At 48.2% G+C, this 12,187-nt stretch overlaps 6 protein-coding genes across 6 annotated transcripts; 1 reads left to right on the top strand and 5 right to left on the bottom strand.

Moving 5' to 3' along the window:
- The first annotated feature begins 54 nt into the window (after positions 1-54).
- On the top strand, positions 55-2,563 carry FVEG_13878 (hypothetical protein). The gene is made up of 2 exons (XM_018903223.1): positions 55-1,769; positions 1,814-2,563. Exons 1-2 carry the CDS (start codon positions 144-146, stop codon positions 2,396-2,398), a joined length of 2,211 nt encoding a protein of 736 aa, XP_018762283.1. The 5' UTR covers positions 55-143; the 3' UTR covers positions 2,399-2,563.
- Positions 2,564-4,158: 1,595 nt separating this feature from the next.
- On the bottom strand, positions 4,159-5,098 carry FVEG_17641 (hypothetical protein; the record flags this gene model as incomplete). The annotated part of the gene is made up of 4 exons (XM_018906878.1): positions 4,159-4,191; positions 4,309-4,361; positions 4,513-4,627; positions 5,075-5,098. 4 exons carry the CDS (start codon positions 5,096-5,098, stop codon positions 4,159-4,161), a joined length of 225 nt encoding a protein of 74 aa, XP_018762284.1.
- Positions 5,099-5,151: 53 nt separating this feature from the next.
- FVEG_17642 (hypothetical protein) lies at positions 5,152-6,134 on the bottom strand (the record flags this gene model as incomplete). The annotated part of the gene is made up of 1 exon (XM_018906879.1): positions 5,152-6,134. The coding sequence occupies exon 1, from the start codon at positions 6,085-6,087 to the stop codon at positions 5,152-5,154; it is 936 nt and encodes a 311-aa protein (XP_018762285.1). The 5' UTR covers positions 6,088-6,134.
- Positions 6,135-6,200: 66 nt separating this feature from the next.
- On the bottom strand, positions 6,201-7,371 carry FVEG_17643 (hypothetical protein). The gene has a single exon (XM_018906880.1). The coding sequence runs from the start codon at positions 7,247-7,249 to the stop codon at positions 6,506-6,508; it is 744 nt and encodes a 247-aa protein (XP_018762286.1). The 5' UTR covers positions 7,250-7,371; the 3' UTR covers positions 6,201-6,505.
- Positions 7,372-7,594: 223 nt separating this feature from the next.
- On the bottom strand, positions 7,595-9,848 carry FVEG_13880 (hypothetical protein). The gene is made up of 4 exons (XM_018903224.1): positions 8,714-9,848; positions 8,113-8,662; positions 7,912-8,056; positions 7,595-7,859 (listed from the first exon to the last, which is right to left on the bottom strand). The coding sequence occupies exons 1-4, from the start codon at positions 9,540-9,542 to the stop codon at positions 7,818-7,820; spliced, it is 1,566 nt and encodes a 521-aa protein (XP_018762287.1). The 5' UTR covers positions 9,543-9,848; the 3' UTR covers positions 7,595-7,817.
- A 561-nt stretch (positions 9,849-10,409) lies between these two features.
- Positions 10,410-11,677, bottom strand: FVEG_13881 (hypothetical protein; the record flags this gene model as incomplete). Its single annotated transcript, XM_018903225.1, has 3 exons — positions 10,410-10,769; positions 10,819-11,576; positions 11,632-11,677. The coding sequence occupies 3 exons, from the start codon at positions 11,675-11,677 to the stop codon at positions 10,410-10,412; spliced, it is 1,164 nt and encodes a 387-aa protein (XP_018762288.1).
- Between the last annotated feature and the right edge of the window lie 510 nt (positions 11,678-12,187).

Genomic DNA, 12,187 nt, shown 5'->3' with positions numbered 1-12,187 from the left:
GGACCGTGTTTACCGTTTACCTCATGGGTCGCAAACACATCACCACCCTTTAATAATCAATCACATCAGCTCATTTTGGGCACATTCAGTTTCAAGCAGACTCACAACCATCATCAAGTTGTTGATTTTTTCCATCATTTACGATGACGCCAAAGTACTCGTCCGCGCGTCATCGCGGTAGGCCTCCGCCAGGCGTTAAGGCTCAATCATCAACAGAATATCCATCTCATCGGGCTTATCACGCAGCGTCGCGCATTCATCAGCTCAGCGGAATGTGGCCAAATGAGCTATGCAAGGGTTTTATTCCTGACATGTGGGGGATCCGACTCATCGAGGGTCTCTCTGCGCTGGTGTCGCTCGTGGTGTCCAACAGAGTCGATCTTGAGGACGTGCGACGCAGACTCAAAGGTCATGCAAACCACCATCCGCGTACAAAGTATCCTCAGCTTCGCAAATCTGATATTCTCAAAGTCCGGAAATGGCTTCGTGGCATGGGGATTGATACCAAGCATACAAATCCAAATGAGTCGGCGCCAGTGAATGAACAGAGCGACGATGAGATGGGCGACAGTGACGCGACTGATGCAGAATCTGAACCTGTTGATGAAATTATAGCTTTGGGTTTGCCTGATGATCAGATGGAAGTCGATACTGATGAAGAAGAGGATGAAGATGAAGATGAGATTGAAGAGCGAGTCGAGGAACCGGGGCAAGTTCAAGAAGGTGAGGCGGAAGAACAGGGAGAGGAAGAGGAGGAGGAAGCAGAGGAGGAGGAGGAGGAACAAGAAGTTGAGGAGCTGGAGGATGAGAATGATTTCGACTGGGCTGCGCCAAAGAGGCAAAGCTCAAAGAAAAAGACTCCCCCTCGAGAAAAACGCCGCTCGCCAGCCAAAGAAATCGTCGAGATCGACGAGTCAGATGAGGAAACAGTGGTAGATCCAGATGGTGATGGCTTCGTGCCGAACGACAGTCCAGAGCCTGTCGAGGTTAACAGCCAATCTGCACCTGATCACGAAACATCAACGCCCAACTCTGTGTCAGCAGTCTCAAGCCGTCCGCGGCGCAGTATCCAACAGCCATCTCGATTGGTTTCAGATACACCCAGGAGCTCCGTTCAACAAAGCACGGGCTCAGCGGAGTACACATCTGCGACTCTCGCTGTCAGAAGTCCACCGAGCTCTCAACAACAAATACCAAGCTCTCAAGTTCCAGCGCTCAAATTTGTAATGTGTCAGGGCCTCATGCACCCTCCTCAACAGCCTACACCAACAGCCTCTCCAGCAAACACAACGCAAAATGTTGTCAAACCTCGCCCACAATCGCATACAGCAGTACCTCTTCCTCCAATCCCTGGTACTAAAAGTGCAACGCAACTTCAACGATCCAATAGCCAGCCATCTGCTCCAACCTCCGCTTCAAATTCTCAGAGCTCCGCAACTCCCCGCACGCAAGCCAGCTCTCAGCCATTGGCGTCGCCCCGCACCAGTGCTACCTCTCTGACTCCTCAGCAGCAACCAGCGTCGGCACATAATCATGTGGCTCCTCCCGGGGCTTACAACCAATTGACCGGCAGTCAGCAATCGACGCCTCATCACTTGGCTACATCTCGGGGCAATAAGCGCCCGGCTGAATCATCTCCAATAGCATCATATACGAGTAATACTCCATCGAACACCTCACGAACTGGAGCAAAAAGACAAAGGTCATCTAATGCTCGACCGCATCATCAGTCGCAAGTGTCTAGAGCAATCAATTGGGATGCAGTTTTGGTAAGAACCTCCCCTTATAAGATTTGTAATCTGACCATGTATAGCCCTCTGGGGACGAGTTCAAAGAAAGCTTGAAAAATGCTTCCGATGCCATAAAGCCTGTTCTGCATAAGTTTGAAGATCTATTAGCCGAAATCGACGACGAGCAACGCAAGCTCTCTGCTGTCCAAAGCAGCCTTTTCCAGAAAAAGAATGATTACACAAACGATCAAAAGAAAGCCCAAGACGCGCTCAAAGACGTTGAGAAATCTACAGCCAACGAAAACACAACGCTCAGAGGTCTTGAGGAAGTTTACAAGCAGAACCCCAGTGATGCTGAGCTTCGCACCTTTATTAACAAGCGGAAACAGACTATTCTCGAGCACAAGGAGGTATATGTTATTGTCAAAAGCCAGCTCGACAAGAGTATTGCTGGATTATACAAGACCGATCATGAGATTGCACTTGTCACTAAGAGACTTGGGCAGCTTGATGCTGAGAGGGCGGATGTTATGAAAGAGAAGGAGGGCGTTGACAAGGCGGCGAAGAGAGTGACGATCATGTCGAAGTTCATGGAACCTTCGTGGCAGGCTACGCTGGACATGCTTCTGCAGTCTGTGGGTCCTGAAGTTCTGGAGAAGGCTTTCTAAGAGAGATGTTCGTTGTTACAAATCTATTTCGGAGGTGTAATACCTAGGGCAAAAGCTTTATCGAGCAGGGCGTTTTCTCGGAGGGGATACCTTGTATGTTTATAGTATAGTCTAATCAGAATGCTTTATCTATAACCACTAGGGGTCACACTATTGTAAAGCTGGACATCTACATGTCGAAAAAGAAAGACTATTTCAAAAGACAGAAGCTAAATAAGCGGATATTGGTGATGGTATGATCGAGTCTGGTGGCTTTTCTGAGTGTTGTCGTGGACCTTAAGGACTCTATGAATTCTATAGAATCCAGCGATGTGTTTCCAAAACTGTGCCAAAGTGCGGATATACTTAGATCAGGATTCCTACTATGCTGATGACTTGAATAAGACGTAAATTCTGGCGAACCTGGCTCTACTCTAAATATACTCTCATCCTTTGACATAATCCTGCAACGCTTCCCCGCACATCGAGCACTCATGGTAAGCCCAAGACTGACGAACGGACGATACCATAGAGCCAATTGCTTCAATCACAAAGTCACGCAACCCAAATACTAATCTCCATCTTAATTAAAAATCAAGGCAGGCCAAAAGTCAAATTTTAGTATAATGCTTTTTGAGCTTAGAGTCCAATGTTCACTGGGCCACAACTAGGTATATATCAACTGCGGCAATCTCAAGCCATCTCCCTATCAGCATCACGCAAGTGCCAAAGTATCTTGAGTGCGACAGGACACTGTTAGTCCATTTTCATGTTCTGGTGATAGACGAGGCCCGAGAATTAGTTCCCTGAACATAATGATTGACAGCAAATCAATCTCATAGCTGGTTTCTCGTGTCTCTCGCAGAGATCCCCCATGTTCTTAAGGGCCAGCGGCGTGTATTATTGTAGCGCCATGCTCAGCACGTCTCGAGACGCTACCATCTTCAGCTTCGCCGCAGTGAGCTCAAGAAGCCTTGTTGCTATCTCGTTGGCATCTGGGTGACAGGTGGTGGAAGCATTGAGGAATCACAGAGGAATTCGGAATTTGGAAGCATTATTTGAAATGGCATACCATCTGGAGTCACTGATGTAGTACCAGCTGGAAAATTCCAATTGCTATTTCCATCACCCGGAGGCATAGGATATCAGTTTAACTTTGCTGTTGCGCCAAATGGCCAATCCTAAGACCTGATGGAGAGAGCCAATGACTAGTCCTTGTTTCAGTTTGGCGAATGCTCAAGTCAGTTCACTAAGTTGTACTTCTTTGCTGGCTTTGAGTGCGCCACGCTCACAAGTCGCAAGGACTTGTCAACTGATACATGTTACGGCATCTTCCATGAGCCCACCTTGGACTGTTCATGCGAGAAACTGTGAGCGGCATAGCCTTTAAATTGGCATATCGGTTTGGTGTTGGTGTAACATTCGCCAGTATTGTACCATCCTGGGTAGAATTAACTGTTGTTCTCAAGAGCATTGTAGGTGCTAATGGAGATGAGAAGCTTGGTACCATAATCATTAACCATAAAGGTATCTACTAGACACAGCGCGGTGTCATACCAACCTAGCATCCGGATCATTGCGTTGTAAGGCTTTGAATTCGTTCATAGGCGTTCCCGTCCCTTTGTACCTGCGGACCGGCCCTCAAACATGATCAACTTGCGTCCTGGCGCTCACGGTGTGATGAAAGCGAAAGCCTCCTACCATCAAGCCATACAAGATCAATTGAACAAATCACTAAGTATATTGTGCATATCACAAGACCTACAGCTTCACTTTTGATTTCAATACAGCTCCCACGTCTTCGCCTTACGCCTCTATTGGCAATCATACTGTCAGTGTTTTGCAGCAAAGGCCTAAACAAATAGAAACTTGCTTACGGGGCATCAGCCCCTAACAGTTCAGTAAATCTGGGCCCCAGACCGCAAAAATACCCACTGAACCGATGCCCTGGCTACCAAGCCCCCAATGGGAATCTCTGGGTAGCCTAAAAAAGATCACCTGCTAAATAGCGCATTAATTGTTCAGGACAATTACAAGAAAAGATCAGAAGCAATTCTTGTTGGTAGTACTTCATCGGGTATAAGGAAGAGCTTTCCGCAGATATCCCGTCTTTCTTTTTTGCTTGGTGTTCTCACCTTGGTCCTTCTTTGCCGTGAATTTCCTAAACTCGTTGGCGGTTGCGTTCGTTGCTTTTACGGGTGCCAACCCCCGGCCATGGCCATCCTTCAGCATCGGCAACTTCGAGTGAAGCTATTAATACCATCGTTAGTAACGGTAAATTAGTGGCAAAGTCGAATATAAGCTCTATAGTAACTGGAGATTTTACGAAGACGCAGATATCAGTCATGAACGTGGTAGCACGATGGGGAAGTGCATCAGGTCCTGTGGCCAGCTCGGTCCCTGTCGTTACGCCCAGTGCGAGACGGAAAACCGTCTGTGTACTAATTATAACGGTTTCGACTTTTCCAGCAACAAGCATTGGTTTTCTGTTGCTGCTAGATAGAGCCCTAGTCAATCGAGGGTTGTCGTCAACTATCGAGATGTTGTTGTGCTTGGATATTTTGTTCTTTGGCGAGTGATATTTCAACCTATTTGGTTTGGCTGTCACTATAGTCCGTGCTTATAGGTGTGCGACTTACCAATTACTGCAAGTTGTCATGGAGTAGGTGATTGTGAGATTGCCTGGATATAGCTTACAGTCAAGTTATAAGCAATCTCCATCGAAGCTATGTTGTTGTGTTGAATAAGATATATAAGAATTTTATAAGCGTAAATCAATACGGCGACGCCTCTCTTTCTATCAAGACAGCATCGTCAAGAGAGAAAGTTATGGAGTGGCAGATATTATTTAATACAACATAGGGCCCAGCATCAAGCTGAGCTTGATTCCATGTGCAGCTAATTGCTCCCAAGGCCCACGTACTCAGGGGGCCTCCAAAATCGCCAGAGCCGGCCGGAGTTGATCCTCCTCCACATCCTAGCCGCTGGACATTGCAACCGCTAGACGCTGTGGTCTTTTGAAAAATCGAGAAGCGATATTCTTTTCCGACGATGATCTTGGAAGGGTCAATAGCTTGTTTGACGACCCAGTTCCACGGCTGGATAAGTCTGCGTCTTAGCCCTCCTGTAGGCGGAACTGAAGAATCGAAAACGCCGCACTGGAGTGATCCTGGACGAGACGTGTCGCTGCGGATGGATAGCCATCCGCGATTTCCGATATTCTCTGCTTCCCAGGGCGCGAAGGTAGGGTCTTCAAAACCGGGGTTGCGAATTAAGTTGGTAGGCTGTTGCTTAACAGATGTTGTCGTGGTGGGTGTCTCGTCAATTGACGTTTCAGCTGAGGTTGTAGCAAAGGTTGTCGAGAGTGAAAGTTCATGTGTCGTGGTGCTTTCGGCAATAGTTGCTGTCTCAGAAGAGGCTATGGTCGATGGTTCTGACTCTGTAACCGAAGCTGATGAAGAGACAGCTGTCGATGTGACAGACTCAGTCTCTGCGGGAAGGACACTGGAAGATAGGGCCGTAAAGGTGGCAGACTCTGTCGTCAACGAAGTTGTCGAAAAAATATGTGTACTGGTCGCCTCAGCATTGCTAAAGCTGGAAGTGCTGGTGGGTGTAATATAATTGGAAGTCTGAGAAGAAGGCTTGCATGGCGAAGCTGAGGTCACCTTGTATAGTGCCAAGAGCTGAATGAATGGGTACGTGAGTCTCATAACCACGATTTCGATGTCCTGGCCGGACTGCGATGTTTGCAGAGAAAGAAAATAGAACGGAAGGTCGCCAGGGAAGAATAACCGGAAACCAGGCGCAATTAAGCATAAGACATGACGCTAAATTAGCTTGAATAACAAATCAATCCATTGTGACATTTCAGCTCCGCGGACCAGATTTTCTTTTTGTCTTACGCTTGGTAGCTGCTCATCGTCTATTGTAAAACTATTGAATGTGGCGTCGCTGAATTGAACCTCGGACCAACATGCACCCCTGGCTTGGGCGGGGGTATGCAGTGATAAAAGAAAATAGAGAAGAAAACTATTCAACGGCCTACAGAAGGGCATATAGTATTGATAAGGTCTTTGGTTCAAGGTAAATATGACCAGAACCATAACATTCCCCCCAGTCACAGTTTAACTAATCCGATGCCTCAGTTGCGACCAAAGAAGCATCATCAGCCAGAAACGTCAGACCATTGCACACCCCCGTGACCTGAACACTCGGTCCAGCATCTAACTGAGCCTCATTCCACGAACAAGTAACCGTCGTCAGTTGCCAACCGTTCGCCTGCACTGCACCCCAATTCGCCGAGTTTACGAAACCTGTTCCTGCACCACATGCAATCGTTTGAGAGATGCAAAAGTTGGAGGCTGTAACTTTGGTGTAGACCGAAAAGCGATACCCTTGGTCGACGACGATCAAGGATGAATCAAGATTCTGGCTGATGCCCATGTTGCTGAGGTTTTCTCCAGAGGCGCTGAATCGCCCTGCTTGGGGGGATGGGGGGAGGCCTGAACCGCTGGCTATATCCAAGGCTCCGACGTTGTTGTAAATGGTCCAAGGCGCGACGGTTGAATCTTCGAAACCGGGGTTGCTAATCAGATTGGTAGGTCCCGATGCGGCAGTGGTGGTTGTCGTGGGCTCAACCTCAACGCTTGACGTTGCGACCGAAGTGGCGATGGTAGATGAGTCGGCCAATGTCTCAAACTCGGTAGGGGCTGTAGTTTCGTAGCTAAAAGTCGTAGATGACTCTGTCTCAGTGGCCTCAGTGGTGCTTGCTAGCGTAGCCGAAGTGACAGTTGAAGAAGAAGGCTTGCATGGCGATGCAGACGCGATTTGGCACAGCGACAAAAGCTGCAAGACTGAAGATGTAAATTTCATGATAACGGTAATGACAGTATGGATGTTGCGAAACGAGAAAACAAGGCGTCAAGATCCTCGTGGTAATAGGGCGACAAGGCAATTAAGCCAATTTCCTAAAACTCAAAATTGGCCTGACAATGCGCCGTTTCTCTTTGACAGCTTCGATTCATTTTCGCCATGGTATTTCTCCTTTTCTTGGTCGTGAAAGCAGTGTAGCTCGGTCTTGGTACTGCTGAACTATTGAATGTGGCGTCGCGGGGACCAACAATCTCCCCTGTATTCTGCAGATTAGTGGGGTAGTGGAAATGAGATTCAGGGTTGTCGGTTCAGCTGTTTATTCTTATCAACTAGCATTCGAGACTTGCTTTATCTTTGATAGGTATTTATCTATTGTTAGATTCTTAACTATAAAACTTGCTATATACAACATTCAAAAACTTGATAGCAAGATTCATGATGTCATGCTTTAACGTATGTTTGTTTACTGGCGTAATTTGATCATGGCTGTCTGCAGCTATAGAAAACAGAAACGGACATCAAACCGACATAGGCAAAACTCTCCAAACTCCCATGGAAGAATGTCTTCTCACTCCTTCAGTTTCGTAAACTTGATCAGGCATTTTGATTCCTGTTGCTAGTCAGTCACACGTCATATCAGCAACAATGAGGAGAAGACTAACCTGAACCTTGGGGAACCGATCATCGTAGAAAGTCTCGACGCGAGCTGTAATAGCTGGCGTGGTATCCTCAAACCCTGGAGCAATTGTCGTTCTAAACTGTCGGTACATGGTAGCTGTGAGTGTTGTCATCTCAGCCATAGCAAGACTGTTCTGTGTTAGTAATTGAGGTTTACCGAACCTGAATGAAGGGATGCAACTTACTGCATGCCAACGCACATTCGCCCTCCACTTGAGAATCCCCAGAACCATCGGTTAAGCTCAGCTGCATCAGGTCCAAGCCATCGATCAGGATTGAAGACCAGGGGATCCTTGAACACCTTTTCATTGCGATGCATGATCCAAGGCGACATGCCGACAACAGTGTTACCAGGAATGGAATATCCATCAATAACTGAATCAATGTCGATCGAACGAGGTTCGGTGCTTGGCAAAGGAGCATAGAGTCGAAGGGTCTCCTTAATGACGGCGTTGATGTATGTGCATCGATCACTTGCTTCAGCTCTAGGGTTGCCCCATTGGTTCAGTCCATCGCCTGAGATGGCCATGACTTCTTCTCGCAGCTTCTCCTGATACTTCTCGTTGCCTGGAAGTGAGAGTGCCCAGACGAGGAACATGAGGGTGTCGCTAGTGGTGTCAATGCCAGCGAGGAAGTGATCAGCACACTCGGATGCCATTTGCAAATCGCGGAGTCCACCAGGTTTCTGAGATTCATGATGTTGCCAGAGGTTTTCCACAATCGAAACATGTTCATCTACCATTCTTGTCAGTTATAATAATACAGAAATCGCAGATGCCGACTTACCCTCTGAATGAGTGATCTTCTCCACATCGGCTCGGAAAGCCTCAAAAGCCCGCAGGGCGTATCCTCGGATGCCGGTGTATGTAGTAGGCTGCTGCATCGGAAGAACCGGCTTGACGAGTTGTCCCATCAATCCTGACTGGCGATATAGCCATTGAGTCAAAGTCTTCAGATGCACGATGGACCAAGAGAGCTTTCGACGCGAGGGATGCAGAATATCCGCGATGAGTTCCCGATGAATTTTTGAGCCTCGAATCGCTGCAGTCTGGCCATATTTTCCGTAGACAAAAGCTGTGATGTTGTCCAGAGAATAATAGTGCAGAGTGCTGAAAATCTCACTGATATTCTCAGGCTCGGCTTCAATCAGATCCAGGTACTGGCGAACCCTCCTCTCAACCATCTTCGCGGTCGGCGGCTTGAGAACAACGGACTTGGAATAAGCATGCGACAAAAGCTTCTTCCTATCACCATGCTCCTTGGGTGAGTGGAACGTGAACAAATTCTGCTCCCCGTAGACATCAAACATGCGATAGAAAGTAGTTCGGCCATATCGGCTTCCGGGTCCGTAGATGGTTCGCAGCGCTGAGAGGCTGTTGAAGGAGACCTCATGAGGCCCGATGCGCACGACTGGTCCGTATAGTTGGTGCAGTTTGAAAATGGTGCGAGTTCGCGTTCCTTTCCAGTCTTCATAGGCAAGACGCCATTTTGTCGCGGCGAATGATTTGGGGCCGGGGACGTGGCGGAGAGGGCTGAGGATGAGGGGGTCGAGGAAGATGTGCTTGATGAAGAGCACGACAGCGAGCACAGCTGCCGCAATTGGGAGGATGGCCATTTTCCCACCTAGAGCGACAGTGAAGTGAAAGGTATATCGATACGAAACCAAGCAATGATGTACGTCAGATATCAAGGTTCTTTAAGCATCACGTAACTGGTCAATCAAACCCTCCCTTGTCGGTCCGTCAAAATCGGTAGTGAATGTGCTGCCCCGCACACGATAGAACTTGTTCAGCCAGGGCGTGGACTTGAGAGTAAGGGCGCGCCTTTTTCTACCTAGAAACGGATCATCTGATCAACCAGCAGATAAAGGCCGCAGTGGATCTGATACGAAACTTGTCACTTATTTAATTCGATGTTTTTCAAGGGCGGAGAAAGGTCATGATTTCCGGTGCGCGGAGACCTTGGACCGACGGGGCTCGGCAATTGACGCCGTGTTCGGGGGGCTAGGCTTGATGCAGGTCATGTAAATTGGAGAAGACGCTCGCTGAACCAATTAGACATCAGACATTCCAAAGATTGACTTATCTGATAAGGGCTTCATGATGCCCAGGCGAGGAGATGGCCGATTGAATCATGGTCGGACAAACATTGACACACTTCCACTAGGGTAAACGAATTGCCACGACAAGTGAGCGTCAGTCATTTAAGCTTGAGTGCCCATACAGCCTCGGATACCACTTCAAGGAACGTGAGCTGCGCTTAGGAAAGCAGATAGGAGTGGTCTTAGTAAACTGCACACGCCAGGTCCATTCTTTCTCGTGGTTCAGAAACTCCAAGCCGGCTATCGTAAGCTCAACTCAACCACGTTACGACGATCCAAGATCTTCAGCATCATAGGCGGCTAGATGGAAGAGCAACTGTCTTGTGCTAGAAATGCTATCGATAATGACACACGAACAGAGAATCCACAACTGCCGTCCAGTCAAATCAAGGCAACCGCACTATAAGAGCCATTGTACTTCAAAGGCTCATGTTGTTGCTTCTTCGCTCCTCTCAGCATCTTGCGAACAGCCCCAGCGGTGTACATCAAGGGTGTTACCGAACCAACCATGTCATAGCCAATAATGAGCTTCTTGGATGCACCAGCAAGCTGTAGACCGAGCCCGCCGTTGACAATTCCGAGGATCATGAGAACTCTTCCGTACCAAATGTGAGCGTGGCTAATGCCTGTTCGGCGCTGATGCTTGGCGAAGCTCCTGTGATGTAGCCCTCCCAAGATTGGCTGGATAAACATCAAAGTGCAAACTACTGTGCCGATAATGACATGCGGAGCGTTAAACCACTGACTGAGAGTTATTCAATACTTTCAGAAGACAGGCTTGTTTACTTACATTACCGGTACGGTCAGCAGTTAACTTGCCGGTAACAAACCCAGCCCACGTGGCAATAAAGATGATCATCTGCCAGGTAGCATGGATGAACCACTTTCCGATTATAGGCATCAACAGTGATCCCAGCGGGTAACCCAATAGAAAGACCACCGACATTATGATGCCGAGAATAGCGCTGGTAGTGCCTTCTCCTCCTCCACCAGACGTTGCACCACTTGGTATAGCAGTCGTCATGTCAATGAAAGGGTTGCTGTTGGAGTTGACAACGGCCTCGGAGAATTCAACTGAGAAGCTATTATGTCCGTAATGTTCTTCGATATCAGCATCAATGTCAGCCGTGTGCAAAGAGCTTCCAATCTTCCAAGCACTGATCCAGTTATTTGACCCCTTGAAGTGCATATTACCGAGATCGCCGCAATGTATATTAGCAACCATGGTCTTATTCACGACACCACTGCCCTCGATGAGCCTCACAGAGCGCATGCGGCTGTGCTCAGGCATCTCGTGGCCATGGCCCATCCTCGTGCTCAACGTGACGTTACCAGTACCGTCTTGGTAGATGACAAACATGGTGGAGCCGCTCATCTTATCACCTGTACCGAGGCCGACCCATTGATATTCTACAGGGGCTTGGATGCGGATGAACAAGGTACTAGAGCTAGACAAGGCTGTTGAGGCTGGTACGGCCCAGGTGTAGCAGATCTTGTCGGGTTTTCCGTTGCAGTATGACGTTGGGGATGCTGAGGAACAGCCGGCGACTAAGTAAGGGTTGTTAAGCTGTTGCTCTCACTTAAAGGGCTGCTTGTTACTTACAAATTGCTAAGGTCGCTGCAATCGCGATGCTTGTAAGTTGCTTCATTGCCGATTATAGAGCACCAATATAGATGTATGTGCTGTGTTTGCAAGGAATGGAAGAGGAGACGATTGATCAGCTCTGTTCGTCTCCTGGATCGAGCGGCTTCTTATGCAAGGCCATTGCTCCAGTCAGCTTCCACACAAGCACAGTGATGGACTGGTAGCTTCCAAGCCACTCAGCCCAGTCAGCGTAATCTTCTCCGAGAGCTAAGGTAGCACAAAAATAGGTTCAACCCAAGCTCCTGCGGTCTTCCAATCAAGAGCACAGTTGGCCTCCCCATATCTCGGTAGGGCTTACTCAAGTGGATGTATGGTGCCGGCCAGTCAAGATGCCGAACTTTGATGTAGGGCAAGGTGAGCATCCGTTGAAACGGCCGAGGCTCATGTTAAGCTTGCATCTGTGCGCAAGCCGCATTGCTTTGAGATTTTCCGTCTTGGCACGTCAGCGACATGTTTCAACAAGAACACTGGTGAGATACGAGGTTTTATCCAGTTGACCCTCTTATAGCTCTGG

The sequence above is a fragment of the Fusarium verticillioides genome, chromosome 8 (assembly GCF_000149555.1).
Source record: "Fusarium verticillioides 7600 chromosome 8, whole genome shotgun sequence".
Lineage (NCBI taxonomy): Eukaryota > Fungi > Ascomycota > Sordariomycetes > Hypocreales > Nectriaceae > Fusarium > Fusarium verticillioides.
The sequence above is the reverse complement of the archived record's forward strand: the minus strand, read 5'-3'. Positions and strand labels throughout refer to the sequence as shown.